The 19301-nt window shown below is 38.5% G+C and overlaps 1 protein-coding gene across 2 annotated transcripts in view; it reads right to left on the reverse strand.

Moving 5' to 3' along the window:
• Nucleotides 1-19301, reverse strand: part of RUNX1T1 (RUNX1 partner transcriptional co-repressor 1) — a 115100-nt gene that overhangs the window by 3506 nt on the left and 92293 nt on the right. For both annotated transcript variants that reach the window (XM_053944263.1, XM_053944254.1), the window contains 3 exons: nt 15617-15685; nt 9518-9708; nt 1-577 (listed from right to left, as the gene is read on the reverse strand). The exon at nt 1-577 is cut by the window's left edge and continues 3506 nt beyond it. In XM_053944263.1, coding sequence (XP_053800238.1) covers nt 302-577; nt 9518-9708; nt 15617-15685 — 536 coding nt within the window. In that variant the 3' untranslated portion in view covers nt 1-301. The remainder of the gene's footprint in view (nt 578-9517; nt 9709-15616; nt 15686-19301) is intronic.

Raw genomic sequence — 19301 nt, forward strand, 5'->3', positions numbered from 1 at the left:
TCATCTAGTTTAAAATCCCAGCTACTGGAAAATAACAGGGAGGAGGTCAAATCTATCATTTTGTGTATATTCTCTGCTCTCTTTTCAGTTTTCTAAAGAAAAGATATCTTTGTTATCCACAATAAGTCATTATGACCCGTTACTGGCCTTCTGTATTTTCTACCACCCCAAGATACAGTAAGTTCTTTCTTTATTGAAGTATTGAAATATGACAGTTCAGTTAAAATCTTTGCGCATCTGAGGATGAGGAATTGGTTTCATTTTCTGTTGTGTTTTTGTTTTCGGAGTTTCGAGTTCAGTTTTAGCGAGGAGTCGCGTCTATGGTGGAAGGGGTTCCCGGGGTGGTGGACCTCGGAGTAGCTGCTGGTGGAGTGTCAATGGGGCTCCCGGCCCCGCTGCTGGGTGTCACGGAGGAGCTCACTGCTGGTGTCTCTCCTTGCTGCTGGGCTTGGAGGGTCTGTCCACAGATGTGATGGTGCTTCTCCCAGTCCTTGTGCTGGCAAAATGAGCCACAGTATCGTGCTGTGTTGCAACCACTGCAGGTTTCACTAGCTTTCCGGCCACAGTTCCAGCAACTCTAGAAGCAAAAGGGGAGGGAGATGGGAGAAATTAGCTAAATTTTAGCTGATGTCCTAAATTAGCTAAATGTCCTAAATTTTACAGTAAAAACATCTGGCAGGGAACTGCGGGTCAGCCCCCTGCCTATGGACAGCTGAAGAAACAGTCGGTGCTACCTTGGGTATCTGAACCTGTTCCACAGGAGCTCCAGTCACCTGGAGGACTCTGTCTCAGAAGCTGGGCAAGAACAGAAGCAGCTCTTTGCTAGTACTAATATGCAAACTCCAAGTATGTCCCACATCCAGCAACTAGCAGCATGCTGACTAATAGGAAGTTTCAGTAAAACCTCTGCTAGCTCCTCTTAAAAATTTATTAAAACAAATAATGAAACATGCACACACAAAAAAGCGCTTCTCCAGAAGTGGAGAGGAACTAATGCAAGACAAAAAAGGGAAGAAATGACTTAACACACGAGTAAAACTTGCTGACCTAGGAAAACCTGCTACCCTAGGAAAACCTAATTTTTAATCATCTGAGTAATACCATTTGACTCAGTGGCACTTCTGGCAGTGAACAGTTAAGCTAGAATCTAAATCTTTGGCAGGATGGGGAAGCCACTGCAGAATATGTGTATTCACTTTAACACACTCTATAGCTCTGCCAGCTGGATGCTGGAACACAGCCAATCTTTAAGTGATATTCCTCAACTACTTAAAAAAAAAAAATCCCAATTGCAGAATGAAACAAAGACCTAAATCCAAACCAGTATTTTACGGAAATTAGAATTTTAATCAGTATCAAGTGGCTTTAGAAAATATTCCTGTGTTAGTTCCATGTTCCCTCTTTTTGCTGGTTTTCATTGTTTTGGAGGGTTGGTTGCTCTGTTTTTTCAGGTTTTTTTGCGTAGGCATATACTGGCAAATGGGGCAAGAGTGACTGTCCTGTGCCCAATTGTTCTTTGAGATTGAAATCAAAGGTACATGGCATTCTCAATTTATACTGATTAAACACACAGACTATACCAGGTAATTACAGATATATGTGTTGGGGACTTTTTTTTTTTAAATTCATAAAATTGTTCCCATCTTTAAAAACACTTTAAAAAAAAGTGGAATTACCAACACACAGAAACAGATGTTTCTGGTAGTTAAATGTCAGGAATTCAGACTCCTTGTCTGAACCAGGCATCACCTGGTTTTGATTCAGTAGTCATTGTTTCAGGTTCATTTGCTCACAGTCTGTCCAGTGCCAGAGAGGTAAATCCACCTTTGGAAAAGAATATTTATACTATTTGCAGATACCTTTTCTTTAAACAACCTTTTATCTCCACAATGAAAAATAACTGTCAGTAATTTAGACCACTGTACATGGACATGTACACATATAAACATATTTATGCATACACCAAAATGACCTGATATTTTTGCATTAGCATTTCATATTAGCATTTCATCCTGTTAACCAGAAAGATAACTAAATGTGATGTACCTGGATTCTCCTTCTTTTGCTACACTAATATTTCCTTATTATAATATTTATTATATATGATATTCATATATTTATATTTTGTATTTTATATGTATCTATATTTTATTTATTTTATATTTTTTAGTATATATTCCATTTCTATATTACAATATTTCTTTGTTTCTTTCATATTAATGAAAGTTTCATTTTGCTTGTATTGTGATCGGTAATCATGGTGTAATTCTACTCCAGTTGTACTTGCACAGTTTCCACATATTGCCATGCCTGCTAACCTCCCAGCTATTTGCTTCCAACTAAATTGCCAGCCATGGGTTCAGTCCATATTTCCCTTTATTCCCTTATCTGAAAACAAATGCACATGTACAAACATCCCCGTGTAGACTTTTGCGAAAAGACACTTCCTCCCACGTGGAATAATGCTGAAGCCAGCCAGCAAATGCCCAGGTGCAGGAATTCCTCCCTCGTGCAGATCTCTTTGCAACATTGAAGTTCATGCTTTATTTGTGTGGGAATTACTATGAGGGTGTCAAACTTATTCAAGTGTCTGTTTAGTTAATATAGGCCAGCATCCAAAGAATCTTCACTCTGCTTCTCTTTTTGAGGAGCACATAGAGATCTGACTCCAGATGTGACCAGAGCCACCACATAGTATTTCAGTATCTTACCACATGATCTATATTGATGTCAGTAGTTTAGTCCTAACAGTATTGGTTCAACTTACTTATTAAAATAGTCATCAGTTAACTATCAGACTGTACAGAACGTGAAAAGTGATACATAGGTGCAAGATTTTAATGAAGTGGTGAAGTACTAAGCTGGCTCCTTACATGATTACTTAATGTATCCTACATTGTTTGGTATGTGATTTTGTTCATTGGACATATTATTTCTAATTTAACAGGTCATTACAGCTTTAGTATAATTGTGGGAATAAAATCACATAAAATACAAGAATTTCAAAATAAATTTTACATCTCACATTTATGCAGCAACTTATTGCATTTAAAAATTACTACAATGCAAATTAACATAAACAAACACACACATCAGAGGGAGCTTGCACTGAGACAGCAGCTGGATTTGATGCGCAGAACTCCCTGTCCCGCACAGCCCTCACCATTGTTTGTTGACCATTTGTTGCTCCTTCCCATGTGCAAGTAGTGAAAAAGAGCAGCAAAGATCAGGCTTGGGCACCACAAGCTTTGGAAACAAATGCTTTCTGTTCACAGCACTGGCTGATACCCCAAATTCTACCAAAGAAAAGCCCGGCTTGAGACGCCAGCTAATAGCCTGGGCTGTGCTTCATATGCCCCTGCTGCTCCTGTCTTTCCAGCAGATCCAGCTATCACAGACAAAGCTATGGGACTGAACATACTCAGGGTATTTTCCTTCCTGGGATGCTCTAGCAGGTACCAGCAAAACGGAGCACTCTCGCTGAGGTGCATACACAGCATCTTGGACAACAGATGGCCACAGTGTCATGTTGGTGACAAGATGGCAATCTTCATACAAGGGCATATGGCCACAACTACGGACTGCCTTACTGCCTTTAAGACTATCTCCTATCACTGGCAAGATCCAGCTGGGAGGCCTATCAAGGTTGAGATGATGCACTTCAAATACAGAAAATCAAGCAAGACAAACAAGACTTTGAAAGAACCTGAAGAAAGGCAGCCAGATTAATCAGAAGTCAGACAAATATAAGCTGTGAGAAGAGACTGAATGAACTCATAGTCTTAAATATGAGATGGTAGGCGGAAAAGAGGCAGTAGCACCAAAACATCACTGCAGTGAATGTCTACATACACCTCTACATGGATTAGCAGAAGTAACAGGATCAAAATTCTGTTAAGAACAGGAGCAAATTGCCTAGAGATGTTGGAGAATCCCCAACATTAAAGCACAGGAAAAGCAGGGGGAATGGTACAGCTAGAGTTGATCGTGGATTGGAAAAGGGAGAAGCCAATCTCTCAAAGCCTCTGCTGGTCTATATATTCTGTCTTTAGGTAGTGACCTCCTACGCTGCACTTCCATCTCATGCTCTATAGAGTTCCAGACATAGCTAAAACTATGAGAAGGACTGGACTGCAGTTTAACTCTGTGTTGATTTGCCTGTGATACAGTGAGGTTATACAAAAAAGCTAGATTCTCAGACTATGTAATTCAATTTAAATTCACTACCTTGAAAATGGATTAATTCAATGAAATTGAGCTAAATTACACCAGATGGGAATCTCAGTCTGGATTTATGCCGCTGATCATATTTCATCCTCCTCTTTCAACTGACAAGGGACATCAGTCTTAGGTCAGAGCCTTATCTTAGGTCAAACCCTCAATTCTCATGCACTTAAGCTTCCGTCTTCAAACACTCCTGTTTGCCCTCATCAAAAATTTTAAAAGATCTCCATTTCTATGTTCTCCAGTACCAAAACATACACTTGTCAGTAATTTTGCCCATCCTATTGCTTTAATCTCTTAAATATTCAACCAGAATTGAGTATTTGCTTTCCTCTGACACTCCAACTGAGACTTAGTATAGAGCTTGCTTAAATAAATAAAAAAAACCCCTTTGTTCTGTCATCTTTGAGAAATTCTGGATTTCCCCAGTTTACCATGAAAGGAAGCATGGCTGGTATGAAGAACCCAGATTTTTCCCAGTTCTGCAATGCCCATGACATTCAAAACTCTACCACTGCTAACCACAAGAAAAGGAACATCTAGAAAGCACTGAAACCACAGGGGCGTAAATGAGAACTGTATGAGCTGCTGAATAGCAGTGTAAAAATCCAGCAAAGTTGTTTATGAGAATTTTATACAAGAGTCATTAGAAAGGGAAATATATTGGTACTTTGAAATTCCCACACTGTGTCAAAATGACATTCAAACTTTTAGATGTTTCTAGTAATGTTACACCTATCACAGAACACTCAAGGCTTGCCCAAGCCACTGTTTATTGAGTGAAATACAAGAACTTTCATACAAGTCATGAGAGTAGCTAAATCCTGCAAACACAAGTGCGGAGCAGCCCACAGAAGAGCCGTGCAAGCTGGTGAGCCAGGCCTAGCTTAGCAGTCTGGGGCAGTGCCAATGCTCACTTCACATCTGGACTGATCCTGTGCAGAACACATGGCTCTGGTGCCTCTGTACTACCCACCACTACAGGGGATGATGCCAAAAAGTTAAACATTAGCTGACATAGGTATTAAACTTAATACCAGCCTGAAAAGTAGGCTTGCCTGAATCACACCATCTGATGCTCAGAGTCAGGTTTGCTGGCATGGTCCTGGTCTCAATGGATTGGTCAGCAGAGATTGAACCCAGCTGTCTTCAAAATGTCAGGTGTGATATTCACATACAACATGAACTGCTGCAATATAAACAAGCCCTAACATTACACATCTCCTAAAAGCAGTGTTGGACCAGTTACATACTTGTTTTATCTGAGCAGATGTCAGCATCTGCTTTAAGTAGAGGGAACTGAAACATTTGTGTTCCTTCTCTGTCCCCAGCCCCCAACCTACTCAAAACTGAGGGATAACACTGAGTGTCAGATTTTTCAGTGGCATTTCATACCAAACCAGAAAGACAGATGTTTTGATGATCCCACTCCTGCTTTACAATCTGGGCAGTCAGTCTCTTTGCTAAACTGTTCACCCTCACTATTAAAATTGATTTGCAAAGCAGCACATTGCAGCCAAAGCAAGCACAGCAGTCATTACAGAGTAGGCTGCTCACACATGTTTCTGTACTTAGCCAAGCCAACTACTGATGAATGGGTCATTTTTTGTCAAGCAACTGTAAGGAACTGGTAAAGAAATAATTCGTGGCTCAGAACAGCCATGCTGACAGGTAGGCTTTGTCCTGGTCCTTTTGCTTTCCAGCAGCAGTCTGCTCAGTCAGCTGGTCCTCAACAGAAAAGCATGAACATTAGCTGGTCAGTTGCAAGGTCTTATCTTAAGAAACTATGAAAATGTTTAGAAAGTAAATGCACAGACACTGAAGCAGTGGGAGTGCTAGTTAAACCATGCTGAACAACTCTAAGATAAGTAAAGAGCAACAGTTGAACAAAGGAGCTCAAGTCAGAGTCAGAAATTCTACCTATGCTACGTAATGTGGTCATTCTCAAAATCTTGCCAACCACTTCTTAAAAGTCAGGATGCTTCTGAATATTACAGCTCCCCTGTCAGTCATCTTACTGTCTTGTGCTCCCTTAGTTTTGGAATTTTGATCTCATCATCTTAATATGCCCAACTTCACTTTTTTACTTGAAGACAATCTTGCACTCAGGGATCCTACTTTTTCTGGGTTTAAGACAAAGCAAAACAGAATACTAAAAAAACCAAGCAAAACCAGAAAAAAACCCCAACCCAACACAGAAATCAGCAACACCATCAAAAAATATCAAAAATCCGATCTACTTTTCTTTGTGAGAGCTCTGAAAGGTCTTGGATTAGGAGGCTGCATTATAATAATCACAAAAATCCTGAGTCTTGGTACTAGTTATCACATTGAGAACTGCAGCAGACTGCAATAAAAATCATACCACAAAATTATCACACCAGAACAGCTTCAAGAAGCCTCAGCTAGGTCCAGGCTGCATTTTACTGAATAACAAATCAAGGGAGAATCCTTGCCAATAGACGGGAGTGGCCATATCAGTAGAAAATTGTATCTGATACATTACAAATCTGGCATCAAATTCTCATCTCCATTCATAGTTACAACAGCCAAAAGAAATAATGACACCCAAGAGAGAAATTCTGTCAGGAACTGCATGGAGGTTATATAGCAGCCTATAGTGAGTTTTCTTGCATGCCTTGGAGCAATGCCCCAGCAAGGATAAGGAATGAGGAGAGGTGCTCAGCATTCCCCCTGGACCTACAAGAATTTAGAGGCTGCACTGGAACAGTCTCAGATTTGAAACTGGAAATATTTTAGCCCTAGAAATGTTACTTTGGTGTCTTAAGCGAGCAGGAATCTGTGTTGCTGCAAGTGTTCTGCTGAAAGTTGTAAACAGAGAGTTTATGTAGACTTAAAACCTAGACAAATCAGGATCAATGTCCACAGAGAGATCCAAGAGGTAATTAATACCAAAACAAATGTGGAGTTCTATTCGTCAAACCTGAAAAACACAGTCTCATCTCTGAAGAAACACTTTTCAAACACTGGCAAACTGATCTCCTGTCCCCAAAGATGAAGGGAAGTCCAGTCCATTCTTACAGAAGTCACCCTCAAAGGAATCTAAACCAGCCTGAGTTAGCAGGTAACTGTGAGAAGCATTGCCCTAAGTGTTTGGAGTTGGTCGTAATTAGAAGCCAAAGAGGAACTTCTTATAAATAGATACATCTAACTCAAATAAGCATTGCCATCATCTCCCTTCACAGTTAATCAATCACCTGTAAACACAAAATGTCAGACTTGATTTCTCTCTGATGGCTTACTAAAACTTGAGCCTCAAAACAGCCTGATGACCACAGGTGTGAAAGTTGCAGGATCAGGACACTAGACCTCATTTCTAGGTCCAGGAGGCTTGTAACCTCCCTGAGGACACACAGCCCTGAGAACATCTATAACCTTAACAGCCACATTTCATTAGAATGCAATTAAAAGAATTGTTTGCCCAAAGTCCTGTTTCCCAAAACGTGAAAAACCTTATAATCAGTTCTGCTGCCGAAGTAAAAATGTAGTTACATGGCTTTTTCTAGAACTTTAACTGCCTAGAACTAAATCAAAGCACACAAACTCTCTACACATTCCTTTGGATACACATTTGCTTGTGGAAAAATGGGCTGGATGTACTGGCACGTAAGTACTTCCTCTGTCCTGCTCACGCTATATCAGTTCACTAAACAGATTTAATTTGCTGTTTCCTCCAAAGGTATTTACCTTTGGAATTTTGGTTTTAACAATAGGAGTTTCTTGTATACATACACATACAAAATGAAAGCTCTTTAATGATGCTATGTCAGAAAAATGCCCTTTCTACGAACAGTGCGGGAAAATGTCCTCGAGTATCTTAGATACAAAAGTCCAATAAATTGAATTTATGTCTCATTTAATCTACAATGGAACAGCTAGTGCTTAAAGGGTACATATACTTCCCCTAGTCCCTTTCTTCCTGAGAAACTTTCAGATGCTGAAAATCAATTCCTTTTGTCTCCTTGTTATTCATCTGCTACACATTAAGGAGAAACTCTGGGCGTTCAGTGATCCCACAATGGTCTTTCATCTCCAGAGAAGCCTGGTATGAATTAAAAACTTACGCTCCCTCAAACTACAGATGCATACTGCAGCATGCCACTGACTTATGTGCTGGTGATTTCTGCCAGTGTTCTCAGCATGCTGCAGGTAGCTCATCTGCATCTCTCAACTTAAGTGACCCTTCTACAACACTGCTCATCCAGCCCATGCAAAGTGTTTAGACATGAGCATACACAAATGTACGTCCCCATGTAACAGGGACTGTCACCTACTCGTTTCCCCAACTCCCTGCTGTTTAGAAGTTATTTCAAAAAGTGGGTTTACTACAGTCAAGATGTTAGTATACAAACAATAAATACTTCATGAAGGTAATGCTCTTTCATTTCAGTGGTCTTGAGAAATGGAGATTATATACAAATAACTTCTAACTGACAAAATTTCCTTGTCATGTCCATTTTTAAGGGCAGTTTTAACTTGGGACTCCTTTTTTTTTAACAAGCATAAAATTTAATTGCTATCTAGACTGATGCAGCACTGGTCAAACACACACTGCTCTTTCACTCCCAGCTTCTACATAGTCATGGTGTCAGATATCCTGTATCATAACAATTCAAGGTTTCCACTCTCAGGTCTGAAAGTACATCAAGGCTTAACATACCTATTCCTGTTTTACTCTTTGATCTCTCAGTCTATTTTCTTTTCTACCAAATGCTCTTTGCCCACTCCTCAACTCTGAAATATTCCCTGCAGCCAAAGCAATACATTCAAAATAAGGAAACACTTGCAAATTTACATTCACATTCTGTCCTGCAGGAACCATCATCTTTTGCTAATCACTTCTACATCCAACACTTTTCCCAGATATGTTTTTAGCCACCTTGCTCTACAATCTATTTAATGAATAATTTCTTTGTTTCAATTGGATTTCAGTGTCAAATGTTTTCCACCGAGCATCTTTTTATCTATTCAGTATGGTAGTTTGAAGAGCTTTAAAATGAAGCTACTGAAAAGTCAAGTTAGAACATAATATGTAACCCTGAGCAGCAGTTAAAAGGTGAGAACAGAGCTCAAGTTCACTAGCTATTTTGGGCTCAGATTACAACATAGCCAAGAGAATTTGGAACTTGGTGCATGCCTGAAATACACACCCAGAACAGCTGTGCAAAGAGTTAATAGCAGGCTCTGATGCCCGTGTCACACAGATTAAAGCCAGCTCAGACACACCTCTGGTTTGCAGGCACAAGCGACTCCTGCCCAGCAAGGCCCTTACCTCACTCGAATCCTCCTGCTGGTTGATGACAGCCAGGGCGTCCTCTGCCGCCTGGCGCTTGGCTTCGGCAACAGTGCGCTCCATCTTGGCCCTCTCCGAAGTGATCATGTCGTGAGCCTTCCGCTCGGCCTCCGACACCGCCTTCTGCAGCTCGGCCATCGCCTGGCGCTTCACTTCATTGACAGCTTCCTCTGCAAAGCAGGGAGAAACCCGCGTCAGCACAGCACATCTGGACATGCCTTCCTGGGAAATGCATCGCTGTCGTTATCATTACGTTGAGATTGCTTTCAATTATAATGACAATCTTCATTCTGAGTAGGACACAGAGGAACCTGGTTCCTCAAGAATCCTCAAGAAGCACTGAGGTGCTTCTCTTCTTCCCCATCATCGAAGTCTCTACCACTAGCAGAGATCCTTGCCACTAGTAGAGATTCATTAACACTAGTAATGATTCTTGCTATTTTGATTCTCAGGCAGTACTTCTTTTAGTACAATCATTTCAGATCTCTGGTCCGTTTTATTTGCAATCTTTTTGAACACTGAAAAATTAGTTTTGCAGCACAGCAGATATATGCATATACTTGACAATAATTATTATTTAAGACATATTACAGACTTTTTTAAAAATGTATTTTTAAGCTCAGGAAAATTAAGACAGGATTTATGGTTTTTAACAATTTTTTCTCCCCATATGTTAAAAAAATAAATATACAATATTAAAAAAACCCCAAGAGTTTACTTAAAAATTTTAAATCAATGTTCTAGTATCTTTTCTTTAACATATCATTTTATGAAAAAAAATTGTTTATTAACATTCATTTGACCTCTTGATCTGTCCTTCAAATCCGTGTTTATACTTGAAGACTTGACTTCCTGGCTCTTCTGAGCTCTTGAGTACACCCTGCCCAGCAAGATTTTAGATGAGAATTAACACTGAGCAGGGGCAACCTGCTTCATTAAAGTCAAACCTTCATGCTTCTTGTAAAACAACTATGATAGTATGAGTCCTTTCTTTGGTACATACTAGTGTCATATCTTTTATTCCAGAAAACATGGATTGTCTCAAATTAGTTATTTGGCTTTTGACGCAGGAAGAGTGCAAAGATTTTACTAATGAACAGTCTTTTAATTGACAACTAAAACAAGTAATTTCTTTTTTTTTTTAATTAACTGCTCTAATTAACAAGGAAACCATCCTCCCCCTGAATTAGTTTATCTAATTTTCATCTTTATTCAAAGCAAAATGACAATGATTAATTGAAAATTTAATAAGCAGTAATTATTAACTTGGCAAACCTAGTACCAATTAACACTCTATTAAAACTAATTATGACATGTTTCATTCAAGTGTTTGCACTTAATTGTTTCATGCACTTAAAACCCACCTTAATTAAATGTTCTGTTTAATTAAAGCTACAGATTTCTATTAAAAATGTTTTACTGTAGATTAAAATCTAAGTATTAGAAATGGTGTTATGTGTTTGAGTTTTGGTCCATGTATTTAGCCCATGTACTTGTGTACACGAACATGCAGACATAACACTAATGTACAGACACTCAGTCACTCTCCTGAGTTACATGTGATAGCTCTGTATGTATTATTTTTAAAATAATGTCTACATGACGTCTCCATTTTCAGTTATTAAGGAAATTACAATAAAGTCTTAATTTTAAGCCTTGTACTGACTAATACTGAACTAAAATGAAAGAAGAGCTCTCTTGAGGAGTATGTGTGCATGTTACATGTGTGCATATCTGCAAGAGATGTTTCAACTGAAGTTTTCAAGGGAGTGGGGAGGGATTTACAGATAAAACTTATGCCTTTATTTTTATGAGGCTGAAAATATGCCCTTATATTACCCTACCATAAATGTTGTTTAGGGAAAGCCTCAGGAGAGGAAAAAATCATACCCTTCAACCATACAGCCAAGGCTTAATTTCCTTTGAATATTCAAGGTGAATTAAAATTCTATCTAAGTGGCAATACAGGACAATAATTTTTGCTTACGATCAAAGCTACAGCTAGTCTAATTGTATATGCAAATCAGGCAATTTATATTTAAATTATACATTCCTATTCTAGTCCCACAGGCACACGGAGATCAGCAAAGGGAATTGGTAGGACATTTGCAAGGTGCTTGAATATTTATTACCAACTGTAACCATTCACTGATCATGAGAAAAGAAATATACACAGGCAAACATACAGATGCAATTTTATTACCATTTTCAGAAAAATGAGGCAACTTAAATACAGGCGTTTCGTGTCTATGAACTGCAGTTACTGACAAAGTGGATTTCTTTAAGAAAATCTGTGTTCTTGCTGATATTTGCTACTAATAGAAATGATCTTTGAATGACATGATGCACTTTTGTTGCATTATATAAATTCAGTTTTACAGCGCAGTGGTTAGAAATGCCAGTTTCTTATAATAAACAGAAGCAAAATGCTCCAACATTTTTACATGGACTTCTAATTGCAGTTTTTCATCACAGATAATCTACTTCCTTTCAGTCCAAATAGAGAAATTGAAAATTATATTATATCTTCTATATTGTATAAGATTTTTGCAACAGTTCTTGCATGATCTTCATGCTCTTGTATGAAGATGCCTGAAAGTGCTTATGAGGCCATACGCCTGACTGATACTTTTTGACTGGCTTAAACTATGGATTGGAATTTATTATTTCCATTAACTTTGATGACAGAATTTGTATTGTGCTATAATAAGTGTGAAAATAAATAAGTTAAAATATGTCAGGTCACAATGCACCATCATTATTTCAATATATTACAAACTCATGAACATGTAAATAACCAGAAAAAAATTTGTATCATTGATCTTCTTCACAGCTTCTCAAACTAAATACTACTGATATTTTATAGACATAAAATGCAAGCTTCATAGTTTAAGATATGTTTGCAATGGCAAAGGAGATTTTTATTTGCCTTTACAATGCTGAGCTATGAAGACCAAGAATGATATCAGCACCCTTCCTTTCCCTGTGTGTCCAGAGAAAGGAAGAGTGATTAGATTCCAGTAACAGCAGAAATCTGCAAGTTTTTAAAACCAAGTATCTAGGATGCATGTACCTGCATCCTCTGCCTTCCCAGCATTGCTAAGCATTCTTGGCACAAATTCACTGTCATTTTAGGAATGCAACTGAAATCTTCCTTCCCTTTGAGCAGCATTAACACATGAGAGAAGCTCCAGGAAGCAAACAGCTTGTGTGCAAACAGGAATTACTCAGCATGGTCTGAAGTCCTTGGAGCAGACTTAAAAGAAGTGCTTATCTTTCACCCAAAATGATGACTCCCCAGCCAGCTCCTGGTCACCTCCCCCACATCATCAGCATTTTGTCCACATGATGAGAAAAGAGAGGTGGTGGGCAGATGTGCAGTCCTGTGCCACCACAACATTTTGGATCATCTCAGTTTCAGGCTAGCCCTGGCAAGGGTGGCCATTGGCAGTTGGTGACAAAGAGTTATCTCAGCATTATCTCCTAAAATGCATCATCTGTCTCAGGACTACTCTGTGCAATGTGCAGGAGCCTTATTGACTTTGTAGAAACAAAGGATGGTCATTTCATTCCTCTTCTGTAACTCCAGAGCTTTTAGCTGGACTGCCATGGGCATTGGGCATATGTGACAGGGATGGCTGGAAGACAGTTCCGACATGACACAGAAGAAGCTATTGCAGCAGCCCACAATGGGCCTATGACCCTCTCTGTATTTAGTAAAGTGAAGTTTGTACTCCCAGAGAGCAAGTCATTCAACCTGTGATCTTACTGATCCTCAATACCTGCCTCCCTCCTTCTTGACTACTGAGGAACATCAAGAACTTGTCTTGGATTCTTCATCCCCATGTCCATAATTCAATGAAGTGAATCAGGGCACTGACGACCACTTTCTACTGGTGAATGAAACTGAAGTGGGCTTACATGGCTTTACCTTATGAGGTACTGCATAATATGTCCTTGCCCCAGCAGCCACAAAAGCACTTGGTATATTTTAAAGAATTACACTGGAGTCTACCAATCTCCAAAAGTTTAAAGTGAATCCCTTCTCCACATGCTTTTGAGCATGTTTTTATGCCACATTCATGTAATGGATTCAGGATTCCAAACAGAATTTCATACATGATTCAGCTCTCTGCACGTTGGTCTTTACAGACATTTGATACACAAAGAGATCCACACTGCACCAAAAGAAATAGCTTGTGAGGGATTTGTAGTCTTCTAGACTGGGAGTTGCTGCCCAACCAGGAAACTGTGGAGCATCTCAAATGGCATCAGAGGCCTATTCTCACAGAGCTGAATTGCACCTTTACTGCCTTCATCATGAAACTGTGGGTACCTCCAGTTTGAGACCAGCCTCCTAAAAATGCAGGACCATGATTTATGAAAGTAGTATGCTTTCTGATGTTTCACTAGACTTAGTAACAGATACAGGTATGCATCCTGCGGAGTCATACTTCTTTTAGTCTCCAATTCACAGGCACAATCACTTGATTTAAACCCACAACAGCCTGAAAATAAGAGACTGGAAATGGGACCAAAGGAAACACTTTGTTTCAAAGGGACTGCTGACATAGATGTTCACAAGATGACATCACAGGTCCTGTATACTACCATTTTTGAATACATGCAGAGTGAATGCACATCCAACTTCATAATTCAAGCCAAAAGCTTCAACTAACGTGTGTTAATTATGAAGAAACTTTTTTCTTCTATTGTATTGAATCCATGAGTCATAAATAACCTGATGGCAAATGACATCAAACCCTAGATTTTGCAAGAGGACTGAAGTTTTTGAAATTCAACAGAATAATGCTCCTCTTAGTGAGACTTCCTGGGATTGCATATTTTTTTGTATTTTTCATTTTACATGTTAACATAAATATGGCAATATGAAAACATTCTTGGCACTGAGCTACAAATGCTATGCTTTCCTTGGACAAAACCAAGAACATATACAATGTTTTACTATTTTTCACAGAAAATGCAATAGTTCTAAAAACATTAACATATTGACAAACGTAGACTTTACACGATAAACCCATGTTACACACAAAACACAGCTTCTTGTCTGATGCAACAAGATAACAGCATAACATTTTTACCTGTATGCTGTGTATCTAGTTTAAAATACACTGGAAAGCAGCAAGCATTTACAGGGGATTTGATCAGAAAGCATCAACACTGCTGCATATTTGCCATTTAATCATTAACTGCTGCTCAGACAGCTGCTGCAGACTTCATGCTTATACAGGTGTTCACAAGCGGGGGGCGGGGTGGGGGGGGTTTGCGTGTATAAATAGCTCCTTAACTATCTCAAAGGAGTTCAAGAGCTGCCTCCTGGCCCCTCTGAAAACAAGGAAGCTCTGATGTCAGTGTCAGAAGAGCAAAGGTTTAGCTCCAGCATCAGAGTGGGATTCTCGCCAGGAAACTCCTGTGCTCAGGCAGAGTTTCAGTGTTAAGAAAACTTTGCACAAGCACAACGTCTGCCCAGGGTGCTTTCCAGGCACAGGCAGATGCTGTCAATGCCCTGCAAACAGCCAGAGCAGCTGCAGAGATGTGAACTTGCTGACTTCATTGCACACTCTGCAGGTTTATGAGCACAGGCTTCACTGGGGGCTGACAGGCACAAAATCTTTTTTAAATTAAGAATGGTTACTTTGCATAGTTGAAGTCTTTTTTTTTTAACAGGTGTACTTCGGTTTTTTCCTTCCTTTGGGAATTCTTACTTTAACTAGGTAAGAACCCTGAAGCTTAAAAAAAAAAAAACCACACTAACCTCTTTTTTTTAAATTGCTAACAGACAAACTTTTAACATATCAAGTTTCAGCCTGAAACCATTAGAAGCCCCGAAAATAGGGGTCCATATTGGAAGTACTGGTATTCCCCTAATTATAGCAGCAGATGCTTCTATTATAAAATTATTTAATGTCCCGATCAGTTCCAGTTTAAGATTATTAAACACAATTTCTTCTTGTTACTAGTAAGCCCTTCCCCCGCCTCCCAATTCCTCACATCAGTGCATTAACAACTGCACACAGCTGCCAGACGACTAAGCTGGTGTTTTTAAACAGTTCTTACCAGCTTTCTTCCAGATCTCCTCTGGCACGTATCCAGACGCAGGCCTGTGAAGGAATTCCCGATGAGATTCTGCAGGAGGAGGGGGTGAACAGGGAAAAAGAAAGAGCATCATAAGCAATGCTGGCTTGTTGAGAACAAGGCTTAGAGAAAAATACCTTTTCTCTTTAATTATAGCTCAGACAAATAAATCAAGTGAAGCTTTTCTCTCCTCAAAACAAAACGCATGCCATGGCCATAGCTCATGAATGTCACATAGACCAGATCAATGCTTGTGACTTGAATGTCTCATCTTAAGCCAAGTTAAGATATGAATTTTATTTTTCTTTTACAGTGTTTTGAGACAACTCTATATGACAGTATTCATACTTTTAAGGGAGGCTTTGCGAGACAAACTGAGGGAATGACATTCTTTGTCCTTTCTCATTGTATTTATGAAATGGAAAAAGAAAGGGCAACACTGCAGGTCCGGCACTTCTGCTCTGTGCACAATAATGAGTACTGATGAGTGCAGATAGAAGTCAAGATGTCTTTCCAGTGATCAAATAAGTAGTCCAAAGAAAAGCAAAGGGGTGTTTCTCTAAGTTCAGAGCTATACTTTCCTATATCTGAGCCCATGTTGGCAACTGTAGCTGCAAGAGTTTGAAAAACAGAACCTTTAACTTTAGGTTAAGGCCCCAAATACATGATGCCAAACAACCTCACTGGAGCTGAAGCTCGTAATTCACCCACATATTTCAATCACATTTTGACAGCTCTTTCCCCTTCTCTTTTTAAAAAAAAAAAGGTTTAACCTTTAGACCTGGGCCTAAGAGTTTTGAAATCGGCAAGATCCCTTCCACAGGAACTTCAAAGAACTAAGATCAGATGATAAAAAGAAAATTCACTTTGGCCTGAAATTTAGCATACAGATCCTCAGCAGATGAAATTGAAATTGCTCCTTTCAAGTACAATTTAAAAACTGATTAACTATTATTCAAAGTAATAGAGGACAAAATAAAATAAAAAAAAAAACCCAACCAAACACATAAAACTGAGTTCACTGTCATGATTGCTATTACCAGTGTGTAAGAATTCAATTGCCTAAAGAAAATACCTTGATTCGTTAAATTACAGACAGGTTTGAATGTTTTTGGAGATGCTGCTAGAAATAAAATTCCTTTTTGATGTCTGAGCTTGAAATATAACAATATATAAGAGCATACCTGCAATTCTTTGAATACTAATTTTGAATAAATGTACTCATTTTTGTATCTTATGAGCTTTTATTCACTAACTTTATTCAAAAAGCAGTATTTTTAAGAAAAAGTGAAACATCAGGTTTTGCAAATAATTTCTTACACCACTACATGTGGTACTGTTTACTTACAGTAGCCCACATAAACTTAAATGCTTTTAAAAGATGACAATATTGCAGGCAGCTAACAAAGGTGGAAGTGACAGGAGCTTTTTCAACAGAGAGTAGGGAATCCCTGTGCACTGTTTCACAGATGTAGTTTCTAGCACGAAAATCTGCAGACAGAGACTGGGAGTACATCTTCCCATCTGACAGGCAGCTGAGTGGATTTACCCAGCTCCTCTGTTTGTCACTGAAGTATGGGACAACAATTTAAAATAGATTATTGTCGCCAGACTTTCACACCTCTCAAGCATAAAATAATAAGACTGTATATGGGGGGGGGGGTAGATTTTGTAAAACAGCTATTTATATTGGTTTAATCAACTTGATAGAGGATTTCAGACCTGATACCAAAAATGGGAAAATTCTCAGTATGGCTTGGCTTGCATGATTCTGGAGATGACAAATAGCCTTGTGTACAGTTTTCACCCCTTAAAAGCTTTTAGACTTACAGGCACAGTGCCAGTTCTGTTAGGGGAACAGAGGCAACAGCAGAAAATATTGTTTGAAGGTTTAAGAAAAATAAAGGTGAAAAACTAAACCACTCTTGTTTGCTCTCCATGGAATACCTGCAGGAACGGACCCAACCAGGTTCCAAATGTTGCAAAACAAGAGGTTTGTTGCATTCATACCTTTACTTTGTATTATTGAGTTTTTCTGTCTGCTATTTAAGGTACCATCCAATGCAAGGGGAGAATAACCTTGATTTAAATCTATGGCTCTTCGTTTTGGGGGAAGAAAAAAAAAAAAGAAAAGAAAGAAAAAGGACAGAGAGATGTGGAACTGATTTTTTGGTACACATGACTTTCCAAAAATGGAATTCAATGACATAAATGACCAGATTGCCAGATAATTGTTAAAATTTCCAAAACATAAACATCAATCAAGCTCTTATTCCAACCACAAATTATTTACATGAGGAATGAGATCCTCTGCAAGAAGACTTAAATCAAAAGCTTATGAGACACTTTCCCATAGTTTGGAATGGTGCACAAAAAAGACAAGAAGCACTTATGAAGAAAATAAAAACCATATTTTTCAAGCCAGAAAAATTTTAGTAACATGGCTGTTGTTTAGTCAGTGGTGATGGGTCCGTGAAAACAATCTTCTTTCTAAGCCTAAACTACAGGAAATGACCAGGGGATATAAATCTTACATATTAGTGTTTTTAAGGTAAGGAGTCCTTCAGCTTAAGAATCACAAAAATTTCTCATTAAAACTGAAGCACAAAAGATGTTAATTTGGACATCTAGCAAACTCAAATCAAGATGAACACAACTGAGTGAAGTCCCTAAAATACTGAATGTAAAAGCAACTGCAAAAAGCCATAATGAGAACAACACATAATTTAAATAACTAACTGCAGCACCTAGAAGTCAAAGTAAATGCTGCCTGGAAGGAAATTGAATGAAATAAGACAAAATAAGAATAATCTGAAGTGACAAGGCAGATCATTCAGAAAAGGATACCGGAAAAGGCTTTACATGTGAGACATAATAACAAAGGTTTGTTAATGGTGAAAATGCAACAATATCATTATGCAGAACAACAGTATGTACACTACTGAATTTACTTGAAATCCATGGCAAGGCATGAAAGCATGTGTTGGTAATTAGTCCAGGTCCTACTGAACCAAAGGAAAAAGATGAGAAAGTTAAATAAAAAGCACATATATATGAGAAAAATCTGTACTTGTCTGTCAGTGCTTAAATGAGATTTAAAAAAAAAGAGACGTTTGATATCAAAAATGGTATTGGAATTTTCTATTGTAATGTGAAATAAACTTGTGAAATAGTAAAAAAGTTGTTGGAGTGGGAGAATACACTTGAAGAAAACAAAAAAATTGCATTGATTTCAGATCTCACATTCAAATGAAAATTTTTGGTGGCTTTAAGATAAAGAGAAAAGGTGCTGAAAGAGAGCGACATGCAGGGATGTGGAGAGTTGTAAGAACAGCCATAAATATGGATCTGCGAAGTGAAACTGAGATGAAAGGCTAGGATCAAATAAATTATGTGAACTCTTATGTGATCATAAGGCTCAAACCCAAGAAAACAGAATAGAAAAATTTAGAAGGAAAAGAAATGTTCAATAATCTCAAAAAGCCTAATTCACATTTGGAAAGAAGGACAGAAGGTAAGTTGGCAAAACAAAATAATTGAGGTTTTTAACACTGGACACTGACATACTAGAAAACAAAGTATTAAGAAATGGAGATAAACAGCTGATGTTTTGATGATCTTTTAGAATTTACTGCATTCATGAAAATTTGGGTAGTGATAATAATAC

Source organism: Vidua chalybeata, chromosome 1 (genome assembly GCF_026979565.1).
Source record: "Vidua chalybeata isolate OUT-0048 chromosome 1, bVidCha1 merged haplotype, whole genome shotgun sequence".
Classification (NCBI taxonomy): domain Eukaryota; kingdom Metazoa; phylum Chordata; class Aves; order Passeriformes; family Viduidae; genus Vidua; species Vidua chalybeata.